Source organism: Pempheris klunzingeri, chromosome 10 (assembly GCF_042242105.1).
Source record: "Pempheris klunzingeri isolate RE-2024b chromosome 10, fPemKlu1.hap1, whole genome shotgun sequence".
NCBI classification, from domain to species: Eukaryota; Metazoa; Chordata; class Actinopteri; order Acropomatiformes; family Pempheridae; genus Pempheris; species Pempheris klunzingeri.
The window spans coordinates 20,717,135-20,742,269 of NC_092021.1; the positions used below are offsets into that span (position 1 = coordinate 20,717,135).

General features: G+C 38.8%; 1 protein-coding gene across 1 annotated transcript in view; it reads left to right on the forward strand.

The window, feature by feature from the left end:
- The first annotated feature begins 5,167 nt into the window (after positions 1-5,167).
- uxs1 (UDP-glucuronate decarboxylase 1) overlaps positions 5,168-25,135 on the forward strand; it is a 32,723-nt gene continuing 12,755 nt past the window's right edge. The window contains exons 1-9 of the mRNA XM_070837808.1: positions 5,168-5,267; positions 5,722-5,945; positions 9,039-9,066; positions 11,228-11,270; positions 12,972-13,015; positions 15,167-15,227; positions 16,705-16,885; positions 21,749-21,853; positions 24,150-24,209. Of these exons, the coding sequence (XP_070693909.1) occupies positions 5,855-5,945; positions 9,039-9,066; positions 11,228-11,270; positions 12,972-13,015; positions 15,167-15,227; positions 16,705-16,885; positions 21,749-21,853; positions 24,150-24,209 (613 nt within the window). The 5' untranslated portion in view covers positions 5,168-5,267; positions 5,722-5,854. The remainder of the gene's footprint in view (positions 5,268-5,721; positions 5,946-9,038; positions 9,067-11,227; positions 11,271-12,971; positions 13,016-15,166; positions 15,228-16,704; positions 16,886-21,748; positions 21,854-24,149; positions 24,210-25,135) is intronic.

Here is a 25,135-nt window from a genome sequence, read left to right on the forward strand (position 1 = left end):
GAGTTAATAGTAATAACTAGTTTTAATATAATTATATTTAAGGTATTTTTTCCAGGGGGCGCCCTTTTGTGGCTATTATCTATTGTCTCCTCCCATTGTGTCCTGCCTGCATTGCGGGTTCAGCCAATCCGTTCTGCTTAACACTATCTGTCTATCTATCTATGTTCTTATCTATTCATCTTTTTTTCCTGATTGCGAAAAATTCTTTTCCTGAGATAATGAAATAGTTATTTCAAGATCACCAGTAACTAAAAATAGGCCGAGGCCATTGTGTCTTGAGACTGCCATCACACTTTGCATACCATGATAGATGACTGGAGCACTCATTTAAACATGTGAGCCCATTTCCACATTTGTTTTGTGCTTTTGTGCTTTATTCTAGCCTGAGACACAGTGGGGAAACATGCCAATAAGCCAACACAATAAAATCTTATTCAGTGTTCTCCATCATTTATCATTTACCAGACTTACATTTCCTTAATAACGAAATATTAATTGAGATCCTTAAGAGAACACATATCCTAAGGACAGGAATATTGCTCATGTTAGGCTGCATTAAGACAATAAAATAACCATTTTTAGGTTGAACATCACCTGTCTTAATTTAATATTGACATTGATACTAAAGTGCTTTTTCCTCTGGCAGGTGAACCAAGATGTTGTCTGGGTGATGGATGAGGAAACCCTGTCCAAATACATTCCTCAGGAGTGTGCCAAACAATGGACAGGCTCAACCTGCTAAACAGAAACTGGGAGCCTTGAAGTGAAGAAAACGAACCTGAAAGATGAAAAGATAGTTCCAATCAAACTTCCAAGCTTCTGAATTTTACTTGCCAATTGCTTGGCAATAAGAATGCTCAATGAAAAACAAGAAAAATAGACTCAGGTTGGATGAATTATCAAGAGAATTCATTGCCTAGAAAGATGACACACCATTGAAAAACAAATATTCTTCCCCAAGGGGAAATCTTCAGAAGGGAGAGCTGAGGACTTCACAGATTTCACAGAGGAACCCTTAGGTGGCACAATCACAACTGGTAAATTGCGTGACACAACTCATCACTAAATACTCAGGTGGTACATTTGTTCAAAGACCAAATCAAACAGAATTATATTGAGGTGACTCATCTGTACAAGTTGCTGGAGAAATTGCACGTAGCAGAGCTCCCCCCATCCCACCAGATCTCTGCACCAGATCAAACTCTTTGTCCTTGGACAGCCTTTTGTCTCGTTCCAGCACTTTCATGCATTCAAGTTCATAAACATCAACCTCTCAGACAGCTGACCAATTTATGGACCAGGCATTTAGTCCGTACTGCAATGAAGTTATTGTCCTCTTTGATGATGGAAACATTGTCCTCTGTGACACACTGATTTATCTACCTTATATATATATATATATATATATATATATATTATTGAAGTGTTTCAAGGAACAAAAGATCAGAAAGAAAAATCTGCTGTCCAGTGAGTGCATTCTAACTTTGCCTCTGCATCTTTGACTGAACTAAACCAGTTCAAAACATGCCATGCCAAACCCCTCAGAGAATTCAGAGAAATATACTTGAAAAGCAGACCATTACTATTTGCACTTTCTGACATGATTGAGGTCATTTTCAGACGAGTATGTGCTATATGCCAATATTACATTTATGTATGTTGTGGGAAATGGCGAGTTGGAGACCAGCATTAGACGTGAGTGTGTTATGGACTATCTCACTGATTTCTAGATGATTTTCTACTTTCTATAACCTTTGGAACCACATTTAAGATTCCCACTTTGCATCAAGCATTTCAGGAAAAGGAATGGAAAGCTGTCGCTTGTACTAGGGCCTTGGGATGGCAGGGAATCAACTGGCTCTACCATTACTTTATCAAACCCTTATATATATATATACATTCACAAACCTGCAGCCTACTTTAGGCATTTTTCATCATTAGCAGCACTGAAAAGGATGCACTTAAAGTGGCTTTGGATAGTGTCAAGGGTGTTCATACACAAGAGCTTCTCCCCTTTCTGAGTAGTCACAATTGCACCATTTTACCGACACAACAAAACGTATTTATGCTTTTGAAGGAAATCACACAGGAGATGGTAGCAGCCAGCATTTATATTTAATTGCTGGAAGCAAGTCCTAAAATATACTAGGGTATAAAATATACTGAGGGTTTGGACAAGATCCTAGCTGATCTTCAACCAAAAGCAACAAAATTCATCCATTCTCAAATTAAATATCATCAGTAAAGCAGACCATCTTGCTCAATCTTCTGAAATTTGTCAGAGAAATTGATCAGAAAGAGATTGTACTGTTCCTTAGGTTTTGCACAGGATCTGACCTTTTTCTGATGAAAACCATCAAGGTTATACTAACCTTATATATATTATATGTACCCAGACAGCCAGTGGTCCAAACCTGCACATGTGCACTGAAATTGGCATGTCACAATAGTACTTTCAGGTCACAGTTTCTGTTTGTGTTGAAAAGTGGAATGATGGATTTGAGCTTAATACCATATGTGATAAAGTGTTGAATGTGATAAATACCAAAGAATGGTCATAGTTGTGTTTTCTCATTTAACAGAATTACAGTGATCTTTACATATGAACCTACATATGTAGCATCATGACAAAGGTGGAACAGTGGCCTCACTAAAACATTTAAGTTTAATTTGAAAATATTTTATCTTCCTACTTTGACCTTTGATACTTAAAGACTTGTAGATAATGTGCAAATTGTTCACTAAGGATTGAAGAAGCTGACATTGAACCTATGATGTACAAAATGGATCAAATACTAAGCAAAGTAATGCATTATGCTTAGTAATTTACATTCTGGTGCTTGCTGTTTTCACATTTGCATTTTGCCCAAAAACACTGTTGGAGATTTCCAGGTTCATGACTGTTACATTATTTCATTCTTGAAGCTGCAGCCCATAATGTTTTTATGCTATTAGTTAACTGAAATCTTGATAACACACTATTCTGTGCATACAATTTATTATATTATATTAATTTAGTTGTGAGGGCACAAAGTGGGAAAAAATGACAGCAAACCAAGAAGCTGAACCACTCGGGCAGTTAGCCAGTGAAAATGGGCAGCTAACCAAAATAAAAGGAAAGCTGATTACAGATCAGTAAGTCAAATAACGAACAGTTGGCAATGTGGTGTGCCAACCAGTGGCTCAGTTGCACAGAAACACTATACTCTCCAAAGCCTCTCATTTTAAGCACTGTGTGTACCAAGGGGCCCAGGTGTTGGGCTAGATGTACGCACTGAAGGGTCTGGGGGCCCCAGTGGTCAACGCACACAGTTAGCACCTGGGGTTCTAGTATTCAGCTCCTGTTCTGAGCGCAGAGGGGCCCAGGTTCTCTCACATTGTAGGTGCAGAGGGGCCCAGAGGCCTTAGTGATGAGCTCACATTTGAAACATCAAAGGCCTGAGGGGCCCCACATTGTAAGCATGGAGGGATCTGGGGGGCCCTAGTATTTAGCTCACACTAAGGACCCACAGGCTTAGCCGTCAGCTTGTGCTGTGTGCACTGAAGGCCCTGGTGTTCAACTTCCTTATAAGTCTCGGTCCATGCACTGTGTTCGGCCTGAAGCTTGGAGGCCCCACACGCTTGGTCCACAATCCATCCTCGGTCATCACTGGAAAGTGGAGGAAATAAGATCTATGGCCGTTTTGTACAGAATCCGAGAATGGCTGTGCTTGCATTTATTTTCATTTAATACTGTTATCTTGAGATCACTTGTTAGTCATTTTGGTATCTTACAACCTTGTTTTCTCATGATAACAACTTAATTTATCTCATTAAAACATCCATGGTGCTAGCTTTTTAGAGGACTCAGGCAGCTGTTACTGTCACAAAGACACACAACAAAACACAAATGCAGACACACATCGCTTCACATACTAAGCTGCAGTCTGTGGAGCTGCAGTGCTGCTGTGATGGCGAATCTAAATCCACCTTTGACGATTAAAGCAGTAAGCAGTGACTGGACTGAGGATGTGCTGGCTGATGTCATGCTAGCAGGCAATATTTAGATAAGAGAGGAACACATGATATTCCCCAATTCTTTTTATCCTTTTGCTCAAAGAAAACACTATCCTGTAGTGCATTAGGGGCAGGAAAACAATACATTTTGGACAACAAAATAGGACCAGCTTTTAACAGCAAACATTTACTTGTATCTACCAAATTGGGTCCAAATGATACACATAAGTGATAAGAGGAGACCACCTTTTGTTTTCTCGTGATTGATCAGGTTGATTATCTTGACTTGAGATAACAAAGCTTGTTTTCACAAGCTAAAAAATGATTGAAGGCATGGCTGCTCTCAGCTTCTGCAGCTGCTGTTTATTAACCCGCATCAAAGCACGGTGAAGGGTGAAAGTTAATATTTTACCATCAGATTAAAGCTATTGTAATGCTAGCAAATAAGATGTGTGATATGACATGAAATGCCAGATGAGACCATGAGCCCTTCCCCGCTGTCTGTATGATACCAGTGAATGTTTTTAAATGACCGTTAATGAAGTTTAAGAAGCTTTTCTCCTTCCTGCTCTGGAGTCTGGACTACATTTTAATGGAGAGGAGAGATTAAATTGTAGTACAGGAGACATGCAATGTAATTGTGTGTTCACTAAGGAAAAACATGTGTCATTGAGGTGAGGACCAGTTCTCTGACCAGACAGACAAAGTCTCATTATTATGCAGTCCTGGAGTCGTAGGTCTCTGGTTGCCATACTATAAATAATACATGCAGCACAAGGACATACAGTTCACATTTAGCAAATGCAAATACATTTCACTTCACAACAAGCTTACAGCGCCACACAGGTGGCAGTGGCTGAAATAGGAAAGCCGACATGGTGCTCAACAAGGTTACTTTACTGCACTGTGGAAAGTTTCGTGTGTTGGAATGAATGAGCCATTGTGACCAGTATTGAAAATACATCATTATGCAACGTGAAAGCTACACCGTTATAACTAATGGTGCATATTTGGTAGAATATTATACTTTTCTCTTTATCTACTATATTATAAGATCACTAAGCTCCTATCAATAGGACAAAATAAGTGTTATTATTATTTTTATTAGGGGCTCGCCAAGTCAAATGAACGTCACTGAAGAAGAAGCCAGGCTGCTAAATCGAGCGATGACCAATCGCTCATCCGCTATCCCTCGGCCCAACTCAGAGGAGCAAACTCCGCTATGTGTTCATTTTTGCAGCGTTAAGATGAACAGCTATTTTATTTACCCGGTACTTATCTGAATATTAATCTGAGGCAGGATTCGTGCCTGTTGGTTTTTTTTTAGCGGTCTTATCAGCGGTAAAGTAGACGCTGTCAGTTGAGTAGCATGCTAGCTAGCTGTAGCTAATTGCTAAAGCTGCGCTAACGGCTAACCACTTGGCTTTACAGTTATTTGTCTCTGAGGCGTAGCCGCAGTTTATAAACGTATCTTTAAGATATCCTTTTACGAAAGAAATGACCATGTGCTGGAGTTAATACACATGCTCACTCAGTCGGCGGACGAATGGCGCTGATAAATAAGTTTATATGTAGTTGTGAATGTTGTCAGTCCACAGTGTAGCTCGCCACCTGATACTGTTTGCTACCTGTGTGCCCTGCTAGCCACGTAAACTGCCCCTGCTTGGTGTTGACGTAGCAGGAGCCGCTAGCCTGTCAAGCTAGTAACATTTCATGTGCATTCAGGGGTACCAAGTCATTGACAGCCTGCCGGATAAACCGAGACACCCCGAAGACCGACAGCAACCGTGTCTCAAAATGCTATAGCTGGACCTGAACGTGCGGCTCGTTGGTGTCCTGGTGCTGTTGCATTGAGCGGATGATGAAGCGGGTCATCTGGCTGATATCAGGATTAAACAGAAGAATGATGAAGCTACTCTTTGCCCTCGCTTTGATCGCCTACATTGCCTGTAAGTGCACCAAACTAATGTATCTCACTTGTTAAACTCTCTTCATTTCCGTGGCTTATTTCAACCAAGCTGTAATCTCTTGTGAATAGTTAAAGCTGAATCAACACATTGTTTGTGCCTTGCAACACTGGGAAGACTGATTGGCCATAATTAAAAAAAAAAAAAAAAAGAAAAGAAAACATAACGGAGTCATTTTTCTGGGTAGGAAGATAAAGGCAATCAGGCTCATCCTAGAGTTAAATGAGTTGTATCTGAAGATGGTTTCTGGGCTGGGTTTTTGAGTTCACAGACCCCCCTCCCCACCCTGAGATGTACCATCTCATTTTGAAAGGGGTCCCTTTGTCATTAGGAAGGGATGAACAGTTTTATGTGCTGGAGTGGTTGACAACTAACTAAGTGCTTCCATAAGGTTAAAGCAATGGATTTAGTTTAGAGCCAATTGGGTGAAATATTTTAGTTTTATTTTAGTAGACCATTTGTTTGACAACAAACAAAACTATTAAAAGAGGTCATTTTTGGCTCTGTCAGGTTGTGATATAGTAAAACTCTTATAGCAATGAAAGTAATTGTTAGTTGCAGCTCTAGTGATTTTAGACATGATGTGAAATGGTTCTGACTATTCTAGTGACACACCACAATTACAGTGATGTACACAGGAGTAAACTCTCCATTGTCCAAAAGTGTCACGCATGGGTGCAAACATACCAAAACAAATTAGTCAGATTGTCAAACAATGGCCCTTTTTGAAATTTTGATTGGCTTGTATTGGCAGGAATGTTAGTTTGGTCTGGCTTGCTGAACAAAGTGGTTGTTTTGAGGATTGTGTTGTGGATGCACAATGGACACAGTGTCTGTAAAACCCATGATGTTGTGTTTTGTGCCTCTCAGGCAAGATGGAGACAGAGATTTCACAATAAATCTTGGCATGTTGATTTATTTATTTATGAAACTGACTTAAATTGTGGCAGCGTAGCTGATAAGTAGCAATTAGACGCTCCTTCAGCAGGGCTGTAGTCAACACCACCTTTGCTAAGTCCAGGGACTGAGTTATAAAATGTATTTAAAAGTATTTTACGGTGATGCATAAATTACCCCCAAAGCTTCATTGTAAATCCTACCAGCGATACAAAATAGATTGCCTTCAAATGAGCCACAATGTGCAAAACATGCACCTCCTGCTAACTTGAAACCTGAAAACTTCCAATTAGAGGCGAAGTAGCGATCCAGCTGCCGTTGCATGCACAAACATCACAGTCACAGTGAGAGATACTTTGTCAAGAACACAAGCATTCAGCTGACCCGAGAAAAGTTACCCTCGGGTGTAACTATGTGAGAGGATCACTCTCACTGTCAGCTGGTGGACACTGGAAGTGCTCAGCCGCAAATGTCTGTCTTTCAGCCAGTCCTGCTGCCCTGCTGAAAAAGCTTCCAAGGATCTTCTCTGGTCTCTTTGTGTCACTTGTTCTTGCTGTTTCTTCTGCTGATCCTGATGTTTGTGAAGGTGTTTCAGAGGCAGAAACGATTCCATCTCTCGAACTGCTCTGGCTTTCATGGCTTTGATCCCATCTGGGACCACGTACTTAATGTAAAAGCATTGATAAAGCATCGTTGCCAGACTTATTAGTTCCTCAACCTCAGGCTCTTCATACTGTTCAGTTACTCCAGTATTGAGTTCTTTACTATCTTGATGAGGTCTGTGTTGCTCTCCTTCACTGGTAGTAGTTAAACAACTGAAGCACAGGCCTCAAATGTGTGACGGTAACGTAGTCCTCAGTGCACACAGATTCAGTGATTTCATGTTCCGATTTTGTAATGCTTTCCCTCTAAACCCTGCCCTCGCACTCATAGCTCTTGCTTACTCTTACAGTTACTCTGCTTCTGCTGAAACTGTATGTTTGCACTACAGCCCTTGTTCTCATACTCTGGCTGCCTCTGTGAGAAACATCTGCTCTTGGATTTCGATAATATAATATATAATATAATGTAATATAATGTAATATAATATATAAAATGTCAAATTTCCAATGAAATGATCCCTGCATCGTTGTGTTTGTCTTCACTTTACTTTTTCGCTAACGTTAGCTTAATACACAGTTAACATATTATTATTGTTATATATTACTACTCAAGTGATTCCATATTTTTATATTAAATATATAGTCACATTATTGCTGGGTAGGCCATGGCACTTTTTTATTGTTTGTGCCTGCTCCACCATACATTAGACCTGTCAGTGAGGAGAACGACAAAGAAGAAGTGCTGCTTCACAGATTATGTTATGTTGGTGAGGTTCTCCATCAGAACCAGATCAGCTGTCGTCACACACAGACGTTAAGCTTCGTTGTTGCTATTTATAGCGTCTATATCACTAATTCTTTACATGTGGGCTACCTGTTACCATCATCAGCTTTGATATCTCAGTCGTCATTGTTAACATCAGACGGGTGATGAATTAATTTATAGAGCTCATTGTGAAACTGACTTTACAAAGTGTCGAATAGTTCAGGATAAAATGAAACAACCATTACCACAACGACAGAATGACTTAAATGTAAAATCAAAATAAGAAAAAATTAACAATCATAAATAATTTATTGGCAGTCAACCTAAATAGAGATTGTTATTTTCTCAGATTACATCTCCAAACGTATATTTCATGTCTAACTAATGATATCTCCCTCCTGGACCACTGTGCGATCAAGCAAACATAAACGCAACTGAGACAAATACAAGACTGGGCTGATAAAATCCTATGCTAAGACCAAGCTGGAACGAGGATTTAGTCAGCATTGGTTTTTTTTACTTTTTTAAATTAATTTAAATGTTCTTTATTGGTCTGATAATCATTGTGAAGATAAAACTAAATAAACCTGTTCGGTTGGTTGAAACAAATAGGACATATCCAGATTTGATAGACTTTATATTACCTGGATAATCCATTTGGAGTCTGATATTTGTATGGATTAGTATGAAAATGTCAGTGATTAATGATTTGACTGGTAGACTGGTAACGCTGAACTGACATTTGTACATGCACTTTACATTTGTGATGCTGGCTTTTTTTGTGACAAGTTTTCTTTTTCTCTCTTCCAGCTGTCTGGGGAACATATACGAACATGAGGTACAGTGATTAATTTATCTGTTATCTAACAATGTATAAAATATTTCCCATATGTGGTAACTAAACTTGGGTTCTGGACATCATTTTATCCAATGTCATATTAGAGCAGGTATCTCTGTAACAGACCAGTATATTCTGTAATCTCTCTCTCTCTCTCTCTCTTTCTCTCTCTCTCTTTGGGGAGTTTTGGTATCACTGGACAAACATTTTGAAATAACCTTTAAGCATATTGTAATTCAGGTGGTCTGAGTGAAAACCAGCCTTCTGCACCTCCTCTTCTCCTCCTCCTGTGCATCAAAAAATGCATGCCATTCGGTACCAACACTTAAAGAGTAAATCTCATCAAAAGGTGTATTGTAAGTTTCTTTTTGTTAAAATGGATTTTATGACATTATTATTACATATGTTATTGGAAGAAAAAAAAAAGTATTATTCAGGAACTGGTTCGAGGTCAAAGTATTGGTACCGGTATCAGAATTTTTGAACTAATCCCAGCTTTAGTCATGGTCCTTTCAGAGAGAGGGCATTCCTATTGGCAAACGCAGGTGTGCGTGCACGTCTCATTGATTTTTAAGTTTGATGCTTAATGCTCATGTGGGGGTTCTTGAATCCTTAATTTTGAGTCCTTGAATTGTAGGGTCTCTCTTAATTAAAGAGTGATTGATTGAGCAGTAGGGTGGTTAGCACTGTTGCCTCACAGCAAGAAGGTTCCAGGCTCAGATCTGCTGGCCAGCTGGTTTGTGGTTTGAACCTTGAACCTCTCTGGGTTTATCTCCGGGTACTCCAGCTTACTCCCACAGTCCAAAGACACCCAGGCTAGGTTAACTGGTGACGCTAAATTTCCCGTTGGTGTGAATATGATTGGAATGGCTGTCGGCCCTGTGATTGATTAGTGAACCCCGTCTCTCGCTCAATGTCAGCTGGGATTGGCTCCAGACTCCCTGTGACCCTTCAGGATAAGCAGTATAGACGATGGATGGATGGATGGATGGATGAATGAGTGATTGATTGCGGACCACTGTATCCCAGTTTCAGTCAATTACTCCTTTCCACTAATCCATCTCGATGTATATAAAAATCAATCTTTATTATAACTAATATGTAGCATTGGGGAGGGGTGTGAATCTTTTTGAATGTCACCATTTGATTGTTGGGCATCCGATCTGACTCTGTTCAAAACCACTACTTGATTGAATGGATAGTAAAGGTGGCCCCACTTTCAGTCTCTTTCTCCAGTATACTGTGAGCCATTCATTCATTTGGCAATGTCTTACAGTCTCCTGCCTATATGTGAATAACAATGTGTGCAGTGTTATTAAGGTTATACATCCAGCCGTGGAGAAAGAGCAGTCTCTCTGCTGCACTGTTAGCTCCAAGGAAACCCATTGTTGTACAGGGACGGGGTTTTACAGGTGAAACAGACTCAACACCAAGTTATTTTCTTTACTTCAGAATTGATGTTTAATGCTGTTTGTCACTTTTGTTACTGCTGATTGCTGCTCTGCTGACGTTGGTGTCTGAGTGATGGCGTAGAAAGTTTACAAATACTACCCAAATTACAAGGTGCAGTGTGCACCTTTGATAGATTATCAAAAATCGAAAATATTGTGTGGACAAATATGCAATTTTTTTCTGTCTACATGTGAGAGGCAAACATACCATCCCAAACCAGAAATATAAATCAAACCATGTGATGTTTTTATATAATGAAACTAATATGTATTGCTCTGACTAAAGTTCACAGATTTATCTTTTCTTTCTTTTTTAAATGCTGTGAGAATTATTTATTAGGTGCATAGTAATGATACCACCTAGTTGTATTGGGCTGTCATTGGCAGTGTTGCAAATCAAACAGGCAGGGCTGCTTTATGGCAATATTAGATTTTATATGTGATTTTAGTATTATTGTGATGAATTCCCAAGCTAAATTAGCCAAAAATGCACATTCCTGGTGTCCTAGAAGAGCTAAAGAGAAAACAAACATATGTGAATATTGTGATATAAAGTTATATAAACTGTGACAGATGATTTTATTGATTGTTTAATTATGATGGGTTTGGTAGGTCATGTTGCTACCCAACAGTGCTTATCAGGTCAAAAGCTATTTTTAATTACGGCTGCTATCACCTTATCTTTTTGTGTTGTGATTCTCTCATCGCAGATCAATACAAGACCATGGAGATTTGAAGAAGAGAATTGATGAAGTGAGTTTGACTCAGAAAGTTATTACCACTCTCTTGAGGTGTTGTCTTTTACAGCTACCAGGAGCTCTGCTATATGATATCAGTGGGTATTTCTCCTTCTCATGCACATACATGACACATAACTCTTCAGTCATATATGTGAATTATCTCTGAAATTTAAATGCTACAAAACTTATGAAATTATTAAAAAGATAACAATCAATTGCTTTGTTATATTACTTCCTCTAATTTTGCTACTGCCCAAACTATGACTTAAACAATTGTCTGTGTCGGCTGATAACACATTTAGATAAACTGATAGTTTCCCACAATAGTCCTGAGAGGTGTGTGGACAGATGGCTTTATGCAAACTACAGGATTAAAACTCTGAGCTTTCATTTTTTAAACTTGTGTAAGTAAATGTGTAAATGATGTTGCCTTGACTTCCTTGTTATAAATGTTGATCATGCCGCCCCTCGCCCTAACTTACTCCATATTGCTTTTTATTTATATTCTAACATATTTATGTTGATTTGATTCTTTGTTTTATGGTTGATTTTGATATGAATGCTCCTGCAAATGCAAACATTATATTTCTTTTTAAAAATCTATTGTTGTGGAGGAGGTGCTGGCATCACTTGGATTCACCTTTTGAACAACAGAAAATAAGAGTGTTGGCAGAGCCCTCTGTGAACTTCTGCTGTGGAAATACAAAATGAGTTGAATCTTTTACCATATTGTGACCTGAGTGCTCCCACTCCCATTACATCCAACCAATGCATATAACACGCAATTTCTCATGTGGAATTAATAGTCTTAACATGGGATTAAAAAAATACTTTTTTCAATTATACACTCTTTCACTGATCAGTGTATACTCTATTATAGTACACACTTTTATTATTCTGTCAGTGCAGGCTGTTTCTTGTTGTTTCTGCTTGATGTAAATTATCAAATGATTGGCAGCTGGCAATTATTTCACTATTACTCATCCATCCCATTTTTCTCTACCTCGTCTCAATGCCCTTGAACAATGTGTGGCGTACAGTTTGTAATTAAAAGAAAACCACATTTAGAGGAAATTGCCTATATGGTGTTACCCCTACATACAGCACTTGACTCAATCTTGGTTTTCTTCATGAAATAGAAGTTTTTATATCAAGTTCCCTCCTTCATTAGCTGCATCTGGCAATGCAACGCAATCTTGACATGAGCATTTTTTTTACACAACAGAGAAGCCTTGTATACATGAACAAATATCACAGTTGAAGAGTCAGCTATGTAACACAAACTCTAAAGTTAGAAAAGCGAGCTTGCGTGTGAAACTGAATGAGTTAAATGGATTTCTGATTTTATCTTGCATGTATTAATTTTGCCATCTGAAATGCCATCCTCAAAAAAGGAAATTTTTGTTTTATTTTATTAACACTTTCACATATCTTCTCTCACCTGCAGTAAAATGTTTCTGTACCTGATTGTCATTCTTACCTGTGTCACTTTGCTCTGCGTTTGAAGGTGGAGTAGTAAAATTTTACAGTTTTGCCATTCCAACATGCTTCTGATAAAGAGGATAATAAATGAACATGGAAGACATGAACTTAACTCCTTTACTCACATGCTTGTGTGGTAACACACTGTAACACTGTAAGATCAATTTAGTACGTACCAAGTATTAACTTGTGATCTCCTCTCACATATGTCTCACTTCTCTTATCACTTCAGGCTGTGGCTCCTCTCAGAGAGAAGATTCGGGATCTGGAGCAAAGGTCTCGACACTTTTTTTGCATGCAACTCTCAAAATTGGTAATAGAGTAAGATTCAGAAGTGTTCCAAAATTGCTTTAAGTCACTTGAGGACTCTGATAATGAGTATCTCTTATCAATCAATCAATGATCAATAAAAGCATATTTTTTGTATTGCAATATAAATTCAATGTTTCATTAAATGTTCATGGCTATTTATTAGAATTTATATATATTTTATTTTTCCCTAAAACAATCTCATTTTCATTCAAAGCAAAACTAGAACCCCTACAGTGCTACTACACCATCTAAGTAACATGAAATGAACCCTTAATCATCCACCAGCGCATTATTAGATCAGTTTAAGGTCTATGGAAGAGCAGCAAGCTTTGATGATTTCCTCCCCAGTGACCCGATGTTTTAAAGGGGATACAACAAAACATATTAGAATTCACATGGTGCTTGTGAGTGTGTGACAACAGGCTATCCATGAAGAGCTGATGGTGCATAAATTCCTTTTTCAGAGGTTAAAGGCAGGGTGTGTCACATGGGAGAAACCAACAAGAGCATCTACATTTAGAAAGTATTCAAAAAAAACAAACTATACTAACACTTATATAAACAGAGCAGAAAAAAAGCTGTCACAAAGGTATATTTAGCTCACAGTAACTGCTCACCTGGCGCAGACGCTGTGGCGGTAATCTCTTGCAGTGAACAAACTTGAGAGCCACGGTGCTTGTTCTTCGGCTCAGTGAGTGTGTGCTTCATGTAACTCTTTCTGTCATTGAGCCATGGCTTACATGTTTCTCTTCGCCATTGTCGTGGGCCTGGCTTTAGCAGGCTTTAGCAATAAGTCTGCACAGCCTTGTAACTCTGGTCATGTGCAAAGAGCGGACTTGCAGAGGGCGCGCAGTTACGCAGGTAGACAGGGAAGTTGGCCATCTAATCCTGTTTTTTTTTTTTTTGACAAACCATCTGTTTTATTGATTGCTGTCAGACTCCAATGAGAATTTCAACAAATATAACAAAGATGCGCAGCACGGTGGTGCGGTGATTAGCACTGTTGCCTTACAGCAAGATGATTCCAGGTTTGAACCTAGAGTCTCACTGTGTGGAGTTTGCATGTTCTCACCGTGCTTGCGTGGGTTTTCACCAGGTACTCTGGTTTCCTCCCACAGTCCAAAGACATGCAGGTTAGGTTAACTGGTGACTCTAAATTGCCCGTGGGTGTGAGTGTGAGTGTTTGTCTGTCTCTTTGTGTTGGCCCTGTGATTGGCTGGCGACCAGTCTAGGGTGTATCCTGCCTCTCACCCTGGGATTGGCTCCAGCTCCCCCGCGACCGTGACGGATCAGTGGTATAGATAATGGATGGATAACAAAAATGCTTCTAAATTAAATTACAGACCCTGCCTAAGAGTATTTGCGTCACCTTTGAGATGCCTTGAATGTTAATAAGGAAAAAATATGAACCCATTAGTTAAGATGAGTGCAAAATAACACAGGGTTACAAGACCTTTTGTAAGGAGCGTGCTGCAAATCCATGTGATCTTTTTGAAAATCCAGTGTAGAATGCTGCAGGTGAATTGTGAAGAGCATTGTGCAGTCACTGACGTAGCGCTGAATGAAGGTATTCTATTCTTTTGCAGCAATTAATTATGCAAACTGGGCTTTAAGAGGTTATTCAAGACATTTGATGCCTTGAATGCAGATAAGATACATTTATGGTATTTTGGTGATTTAAAAGACAAGTCTGCTTTAGAACTTGGAGATTACTTTCATAGGTTTGGCCAGCGTTTCTATATAGTGATTACATTATACTCACCAAGGTAATTGCTGAGATCACTGAATTTGCCAACATGTCTAAATCCTCAATTAATCCAAATCTGTCATTTTTTGGACTGTGGTTAAAACAAAATAAAATGTAATTCCTTCAGTTGTTCACATTCAGTAATAGTAACAGTATCTTTTATTATAAAGAAAGATGCAGTAAGACACCATATTGTTTCAGTGCCTGCCAACCAGAAAAGCGTAGTTTCTCAGGTAAAGCAATTATTTTATGGTGCATGTTTCAGAAAAATGTAGAGCCAATTTGCTTATTATATTAAATCACAGATATCATTCTATTTTGAGTTTTTCCTCCAGATGTTCATCACTAAGGAGTGTGTCTTTTCCCAGTTTTTCTCAGAAATACCCACCTGTGAAATTCCTGTCAGAAAAGGATCGGAAGAGAATTTTGGTATGCAACACACACACAATTTCAAACAACCTTATTAACAATAATTAATATACTGAGGTCATAACACTGAGCCGAGCCACTCTGGCAGCACTTTGTCATGGGCTATATGCAAATCCAACAGACTGAAACTCCAGCATTAGCTCTAAATCCTGACTAATTGCCAAGTTAAACCTTGACATAAGAATTTGACAAGTGGAGCATTGTTAAGTTGCACACATGTTGAGATTATGTGCTGTGAGAGTTCAGGGCACGAAAGTGCTCCAAGCCCTCTCCATACATGGCATTAACATGAATTAATGCATCTCCATATGTGTCTTGAGTGACCACTTGTGATCAGATCTTATTTCCCCCACTCTATATGCAAATAAACACATACACCATTTGTACGAACGTTTATAAAAGACTGAACTGTTATTTAAAATTTTTAAACAGTCTGTGTCTGTAGCAATATCCCAGCATCATGTTCTGTGTAACATTATTACTTTATCGTAATTATCGACTCAGATCGATAACGTTAACAACTCTTAAATAGTGCAGAGAATATGGTGAGCAGGAATATGGAGAATGGAGATGTGGGGTGTCAGATCCATGAAAAAGAGACATTGAGGATTCAGTGTCTCTAGAGATGATTTACTCTAGAGAGAGATTATTTTTATGACATCTTTTAGTTCTGATAGTAAATTGATATTGCCCTAATATCGTAGCATTGTCAAGTGGCACACGTGTCACGATTACGTGCTGCCTGAGAGGGTCAGTTCAGAGCATGAATGTCCTTCAGGCCCTCTTCATATCTGGCATTAACATGCATCTTGGGTGATCTGATCAAGTGAAAAGTGCTAAGTACATCAGTCCACATGAGGCATGTCCCATCTACTCAAATAAGCAACAGCGTACCATCCGCCTAGGCAGAAGATGTCAGTTGAGTAGGCGGTCTCAACATTCACACCTGTACATAGAGCTGTGATTGGATCACAAAGATGCATGTTAAAGTCGGGTCTGAACTGGGCCTCAGATGTAGCTTGTTTAAGACGCTTGTGGCTGTTTTCTCACATTTTAAAGGAAATTCTTTTCACAGCCCGGCTCTTATTTTTAGCTACACTAGCAATGTTGCTCTCTGGATGGCAATATCAGTCGGTCTAGCTCTCTGCTACTTTTGTCCACACTGAAATATCTCAATATCTATTTTGATGGATTCTCCATTCAAAGTAAAAAAAAAATGCTATGAAACAATAGAAAGCCTATTTGAATTTAAATTTACTTAATTTTTGTTGATTCAACATTAATTCTGTGATTTTTACATTGAAATATCCATTATAACAAGCGTCAGTCCTAAGAAGGAAAAAAAGCGATTAATCGTGGTTAATCACAGTAGATTGTTCTATGAAATATACACACACTGAAATGCTCATTTACTCAGAAGAGTTTTTGCAAAAATTTTCGTTACTGATGTTCTCCTACATGTATGTTCTTTTTCTAGATTACTGGCGGGGCTGGTTTTGTGGGCTCCCACCTGACTGACAAACTGATGATGGATGGCCATGAGGTCACTGTTGTGGACAACTTCTTCACAGGAAGGAAAAGGAATGTGGAGCACTGGATTGGCCACGAAAACTTTGAGCTTATCAATCATGATGTGGTGGAGCCTTTATATATTGAGGGTGAGTTTGAAAGTAACTGTATGAGGTGATAAATAGTTTTTTTTTGTCACTGTTGGGGATCCAGGTAGGACGAGCCTGGCCTAGCCTGAAGTAAAAATGCTCAAATTATGGGCTGGTGGTGAAAAGGTCAAGGTTATTTTAACCTCACAAAACACGTTTTTGGCCATTACTCATACGCTCATTTATATGCTAATGATGACAAAATTTTACACTAATGATGAAGTGGTGACCTTTTATTCCCAAAAGGTCAACATCACTGTGGCATAATGTTTTGCAAAAACACTTTTCTGGCTGTTATTCGCCACCATAACACAGGAACAGAAGATTGGAGATTGTGACCATATTTCACATTTGGCTGGATACTGAATTGGTGACACTGGGTTAAAGATGTGTGTGAAGCATCCATCTTTTAGAATTTGTAGCTTCTTTGCAGCAGCATCCATATCTGAAGCATTTTCTACTGTCATGACTACAACTTTGTGCTCAGAATCGGCTTTAATGAACACATGTGAGGAGTCTGACTCTGCTTTTTGCTTCTCCTAATGAACTCACACACTAATAGACATACTTGTTCCTCTGGTAGTCCACCACAAGCTCATTGTTTCTTGTTAAGTGGGCATTTCAGAAAGAAAGTTGACTAAAATCATGGCAATCAGATCAGAATGCATGGGAATAAAGCCAGGAAATTTCTGTCCAACGATTTATGTTTTCCAAACTCAGGAATGGTATTTAATGAACATAAAGGGAGCACACAAACACAAACACAAAGACAGATAACAAACATAAGATTAGAACTTAATACAATCAGTCAAATTAGTCTTATACACACGTGGACAAAATTGTTGGTACCCCTCTGTTAATGAAAGAAAAACCCACAATGGTCACTGAAATCACTTGAAACTTACAAAAGTAACAATAAATAAAAATTTATTGAAAATTAAACAATCAAAATCAGCCATTACTTTTGAATTGTTGTTCAACAGAATTATTTAAAAAAACAAACTAATGAAACAGGCCTGGACAAAAATGATGGTACCCATAACTTAATATTTTGTTGCACAACCTTTTGAGGCAATCACTGCAATCAAACGATTTCTGTAACTGTCAATGAGACTTCTGCACCTGTCAACAGGTATTTTGGCCCACTCCTCGTGAGCAAACTGCTCCAGTTGTCTCAGGTTTGAAGGGTGTCTTCTCCAGATGGCATGTTTCAGCTCCTTCCACAGATGTTCAATGGGATTTAGATCTGGGCTCATAGAAGGCCACTTCAGAATAGTCCAATGCTTTTCTCTTAGCCATTCTTGGGTGTTTTTGGCTGTGTGTTTTGGGTCGTTATCCTGTTGGAAGACCCATGACCTGCGACTGAGACCAAGCTTTCTGACACTAGGCAGCACATTTCTCTCCAGAATGCCTTGATAGTCTTGAGATTTCATTGTACCTTGCACAGATTCAAGACACCCTGTGCCAGATGCAGCAAAGCAGCCCCAGAACATAACCGAGCCTCCTCCATGTTTCACAGTAGGGACAGTGTTCTTTTCTTGGTATGCTTCATTTTTGCGTCTATGAACATAGAGTTGATGTGCCTTACCAAAAAGCTCCAGTTTTGTCTCATCTGTCCAAAGGACATTCTCCCAGAAGCTTTGTGGCTTGTCAATATGCATTTTCGCGAATTCCAGTCTCGCTTTTTTATGATTTGCTTTCAACAGTGGTGTCCTCCTTGGTTGTCTCCCATGAAGTCCCCTTCCCTCAAACAACGACGAATGGTGCGATCTGACACTGATGTACCTTGGCCTTGGAGTTCACCTTTAATTTCTTTGGAGGTTGTTCTGGGCTCTTTGGATACCATTCGAACTATCCGTCTCTTCAATTTCTCATCAATTTTCCTCTTGCGGCCACGTCCAGGGAGGTTGGCTACAGTCCCGTGGATCTTAAACTTCTGAATAACATGTGCCACTGTTGTCACAGGAACATCAAGCTGCTTGGAGATGGTCTTATAGCCTTTACCTTTAACATGCTTGTCTATAATATTCTTTCTAATCTCCTGAGACAACTCTCTCCTTCGCTTTCTGTGGTCCATGTTCAGTGTGGTACACACCATGTCACCAAACAGCACAGTGACTATTTGTCACCCTTTAAATAGGCAGACTGACTGATTATGAGTTTGAAGACACCTGTGATGCCAATTAAAGGACACACCTGAGTTAAACATGTCCCTCTGGTCAAATTATTTTCAATCTTTTATAGAGGTACCATCATTTTTGTCCAGGCCTGTTTTATTAGTTTGTTTTTTTAAATAATTCTGTTGAACCACAATTCAAAAGTAATGGCTGATTTTCAATGGTTAATTTCCAGTAAATTTTTATTTATTGTTACTTTTGTAAGTTTCAAGTGATTTCAGTGACCATTGTGGGTTTTTCTTTCATTAACAGAGGGGTACCAACAATTTTGTCCACGTGTGTATGTCTATCTTAAAGGAATAAGGATGAATAAAGTAAAAACTAACATGGACACAGGATAATAGCTAAATAGTAAGATAAAACTCAGTTTATGAAAAAACTGCTGCCCCAAGTGAAGGTGAAAATGTGAATTAGAGGGAGTGATGAGGTGAACTTGGATGAATCAGGTAAATGAGGGGTAACGCAGGGTGAAAACAACCTGGTAGTGATGAGGAAAGGAAGTGAAAAAATAAAAGCAAATGGGGATCTTTACTACAGTTCTGCTGATAATGATTAATGTGATGCAGCTCTTCTGTACTCCTGTAAAAATGTGTGAAGACAGCATATTTGTCTCTGGAAATTATTCACCTGGATCACACATGTCAATGTGATGATCATAACATTAACAAGCACACAAATGTTGCAGGGTCAGTGCAAAGAACTGCTGAATATATGTTTTCCAGGAATGTGTTCTGAGTGGAGGGCACTACGGATGGGATATGTTATACTCGTACTTACAGCCTTGCTCCAACAACTTCGGTCCACAAGGGGATGCAAAATAACATTGTATCTGAAATATGTATATGAAACCTCAGAATGATCAAAACCAGGATACCCAGAAAGTTAAATATAGAAATGGACACGTGTTTAGCTCACAGTTGGTCTGTGCTGTGACAATGTGTTTGTTTCTCTATTTGTCTTCAGTGGACACGAACCCATTCTTCTGATATAGTCAACTTACAGTACAATTTCCCCACAGAGTCAGTGCCTATGATGGAACATGCTGGGTGTTTTTTTTGATGAATGAGTTGTGGATGTCTGAAGCCTGATCCATTTCTAATCTTTTGTTTGTTTGCTTTCGGTATGCCAGCTGTCAAAAAGCACCCCAGTCAGCTCTGTTAGACTTAGTCTTCAGCTGGATGTGAGGACGGAGGTGGAGCTTTGAATGCTGTATGAACAGCGGCAGCTGATAACAGCTGGTTTTTTTTTTTTTTGGTTTTTTTTTAAATCAGAGATGCAGGAGAAGGGATGGCAGAGCAAAAGAGCAAGCTGAGGACTGACTGCTCAGATAAGACCAAACAACTGTAAAGAAGCAATGCATATCTGTTGCAGTAAACAGATTTCATTTTTGTGTATGTTGCAGAGCACTTTAGTTGTCTGCATTAAACTAGCTCACAGGCTCCGCTCCAGTTTATGGTAAGAAGACATTGAATTGCACAGGTAGAATAGTATAACGCATGGATAGTATTAGTGGTGCACTGATTTGATATGATAGATTAGCGTCACCCAGACATGTCCAATTTTACATCACACATCTGTTAGAAAATCCTGCATGATGACAGACTACCTGATACAACAGCAGTAGCATTAATTTCAAAATATGTGTAGGGTTACACATGCACCAAAAGACAAGCTGTGAAAGTCATATTCCTGTGTGTTTGTTGTTGTAAAATAATATAGTTTAATATACTCTCGCAGCTTTGAGCGCTTTCAAGCTGTTTGTGATGTTATAGTATAAATTACAAAACAGGCAGATTAGATTTTTGTGGGTGTTTTTAGCTTGGTGCATTGAATAAGAATTAAGTTGGAAGGACTCCTGCAAGCTCCATGAAAAGTACTAATGGTGCTGCAATGATTAGAGAAGTGATATAAAAGATGGAGCAAGTTATGAAAGTGAAATGTTTTTAGTCATGAATCAGTAGGTCAGGCTTCAATATGTGGTGACATTCAGTTTGAAAGGAGGAAAAAGGATCGGAGTGTTTTAGAAAATGAGGGGATGATGAGGGGCGCCAGAGAGTGGGTCAGAAATGGCTGAAGGAGGAAAAACCTATTGAAAATCATACAAAGACATTAGACCTTGTTGCACATAGTCGTGCCCCCTGTATTTTCAAGCCACTTACATTTCTTTCATATTTCAATCACGTATTAACTCTGATTGTCCCAGCATGTATTAGGGATGGGTCATGATTTTCAAATAATTGCTATATTATAGAAAATTAAAAAATCATTATGTGCAATTTTTAAAAAAAATATTGAATAATCTCCGAATAGTTCACAGTGACTACTGAATAGTATTTTTGCTTGAAAATCCACATCCCTAAGATGTATCAGGAGAAAATGAGCTCTGAGCTGCACGACAGTATAGACAGAATTTACTTCCCTCAGTAGTGGAAGTTAGATGTGATAGAAACATTTTTGTCTGACTCATACTCTCGGCTTAAATCTATTATTATTCCATCTTTTTTTTTTTCTACAGTCCTAAATATCCTCTTCCAAGGCTTATGCTGTACTGTAGATATCCTAGGCTGGCTCTTAGTAAAGGCGTTAAGGTCATAGTTCCAAAAACAAAATGGAAGGAAATAATTCACTTTCACCGTCATTACATGTTGACAAAACAGATGATTTATCTTTCTCCCTCTTTTTACAGTGGACCAGATCTATCACCTGGCGTCTCCAGCCTCTCCTCCCAACTACATGTACAATCCCATCAAAACACTCAAGACCAACACTATCGGCACTCTCAACATGCTTGGTGAGTAGACTGAGTGGATACTGTTGCCAGAGTTCATATAAGGGAGGGATTCGTTTCAAAACAATGACAGGCTTTGTGTTAACACTCACATTAACACATTAAATTTGCTTTTTTGTTTTACATGTTCTTAAGAACACTGTAATAAATTGGTTATGTATAATTTCTAATGCAACGAGAAAATAAAATCAGTTTTACAAACCACAAAATATTGTTAATAAGCTTATTTTAAAGTTGTCAGGGAGATTTTTCAGTTCTTTGAGATTCTGTTTGTAAAACTCCCTTTTTCAGAATCAGCTTTATTGGCGAAGTCTGTGTGCGCATGCATAAGAATTTTACTCTAGTATTTTCAGTAGTTTCAGTACAAACTGAAAACCTCCAGTAAATCACATTCATGTCACCGGGGGGGATCATTTCCTGTAGCTGGTGATATCTTGTAGGATATTGGAGGGTAGTTGGCTTAAAAACCTTCATCTCTGTGCTACTCTGATTTTCCTTGTCAGCGTGTTTCTGGACAGGTTGTACAGGATTCTGTAAGGACAGTTTTAGTCTACACATATATGTCCTCACAAAAGCAGATGTAAGATGCCACAGTGTCAGACAGTTCATCCAGGTCTGTAGCTGCAGCCACAATTCCAGCTTTGCCACTCGTTGGTCCATTTTAGGTTTAACAGATTTTAGTTTCTGCATGTGAGTCAGGAGACGATGAACTGCACCAGGAACAGAGAGATGGGTGTCTAGTGTGGTGTCTTCATCAGTTACACTTTGGTGTGCTGTCTGTATTTTAGCAGTACATGCTGAGGTTTTCTCTGTCAGAGTCCCCAACAACAATGAGCAGGGAGTCTGGATGTTTGTGCTCTGTGAAAGCTCAGCCAAGTGTTAAAGCGCCTCACTAGCACAGGTTGGGTGTGAGCACCAGCTGGAATAAAAGAGGAAAATCCTGTTCTGATAGCTAGATAGATGGTTATGCTCTCCATGAGTTGTTTCCCTTAGGCGTTTGGCAGCTAATCTGTTGTTTTGTTTTGTCGTTTTTGTCTAGTCTGTAAAGCGTCCTTGGGTCTTTTGAAAGGCACTATATATATAATAATATATATATATATTATATAATATATATAATTTAAGCTGTTGTTATTATTATTATTATCATTATTATTATTATTATTGTGTGCGGAACTCAATATTAATCTCACTATAATCCCTCATAACATTTTCATCTTTTATCAATCAAAACCTCCTGTTATTTTCTCTGAGAGTTGTCAGACTGGTCAAAATTAGGCAGCCTATATCCTATATTTGGTAGATAATGAAACTGAGGAGATCTCTGATTAGAAGCAAAAACTAGCTTCCGTCTCACCGGCAATAATGTATTTTTGAGAGGGATTTTAAAACACTTGTCTTTAATTACTAATTAGTTCAGTGAAAAATGAAATCTTTATCCCATTAACAAAAATTGTGAGGCTTTATCTTTGTGACAACAGGTCACCATTACTGGATCACCGGTTAGTATTAAATGGTTAATTTAGCACTGACTTGCAGATGTTGATACACGGGTTAAGTACACACACAACGTGGCACTTTAATCAATGTATCTATTGATTGATGGATTGATTGTGCTGCAGTACTCTGCATTCTGGTGTTTCACAGCGAGGACGCTGGGCTTTCCTGCCTCATCTTACACCCATGAACGAGCAAATAATGTAGATTATTGTACAGCTTTGTTGAATACTTCATTCTGATCGGTCAATTATGGCATTCCACAGTCTTATTTCTGTATAGCAGACCGTTTCTATGAACAAAGTGCTGGAGGCGAAAGCAATAAAATCACTTCAAAAGCAATTAAATAGTTTTAAAGTCAGTATTTTGTGTCAATTTGTAGTTTTCTTTTGTACGGGGGGGGGCAACAAGTGGGAAGACACCCTTATATACGGCTGTTACTTGGTGTGAGGGAAAGAAAGGGTAACAACAAAAGGGAAACAAAAAAAACCTCATGCTGAAGGTCACCTGAGCTTGCTTTGGTCTCTCTGGCCACTCACCAGGTGATAATCAGTATTATTATATTTAGAAAAAATATTGTCAAAGCACTGTTTTAACATAAACTTAGATTATATTCAGGGCTTGAAATGAAAGAGAAAAAACAAGACCAAACACTATTTTCAAAAAATACTTTTTTTTGTTTTGTGCTGCCTTGGCAGTGGCACAGTGCGCTGTCTTCTGTCTGATCTGGTATTTAGTCAGGTTTGAGGCCAGGGTTTGATCTCCTGTGTCTACTAAAGAGGACTGCTCTCACTGTGTCTCGTAGGTCTGGCCAAACGTGTGGGTGCCAGACTTCTCTTGGCTTCTACTTCTGAGGTTTATGGAGGTAAGAATGATGCCTCCCACTCATGTTCATGTGTTCTTTACATAACCAGATTGAACTGGTGCCGGTTCTGCTTTCCAGTGACTTTGTGAGCAAATGGACTTCTTTAGGGAGAATACTTGGATGGATTTGTAGTGACGTTATATGTGAACTGAAATTTATTCCTATGAACCCTCCAGCAGCCCTCAGTCAAATCTAGCTTTGAGTGCTGCAACTACATCCCAAAACATAATTTTAGATTCAGAACACCCCATGGATATTGCACTTTTCTACTTTGGGTTTTGAAAACACTGATTATTAATCATTTGCTAAACGTTTAACAAACACAAGCCAACAATAGCATTTCTGACACCATATTTCAAAATAACTTTAGGAGGCCAGCTGGTCCTCTTTGTGATTGCTTTTTGTGCTTTATTGTAGTTCGTCACCAATATAAAGTGATGAATTGTTTAAGGCTCTTGATATAGCACAACAATTACAATCAGCCTTGTTTAAGAGGCAACATTTATCATGTATCACTATCTCCTGCTCGTTTGACAACAGAAACTGAAATTTGTGCCAACCAATCACAGAGAGTCTCAGAAGTGACAGAGGAAAGCTTTATCCTGAAAGCTAATCAGCGTGTGTCATTGAGCATTTGACAGGCATTATTGTAATGTTCTTGTTGTTTCCTCTAATCTGTTGATTGCTAGCAGCAGAGGTTTTTGGGCAGACATGCAGTTAATATGCTCATACTTCTGTGTCAGTCTGCAAGATGGTAAATTGTAAATAGACTTACTTTCTAATCTTTTCTTCAATCACTCAAAGTGCTTCAACACTACAGTTCACATTCTCACATGGCAGGTTGCCAATCTTTCATTAGGAAACTAATCATTCACACACACTCACAAACTGGCACAGCTTCAGGAGCAATTTGGGGTTCAGTGTCC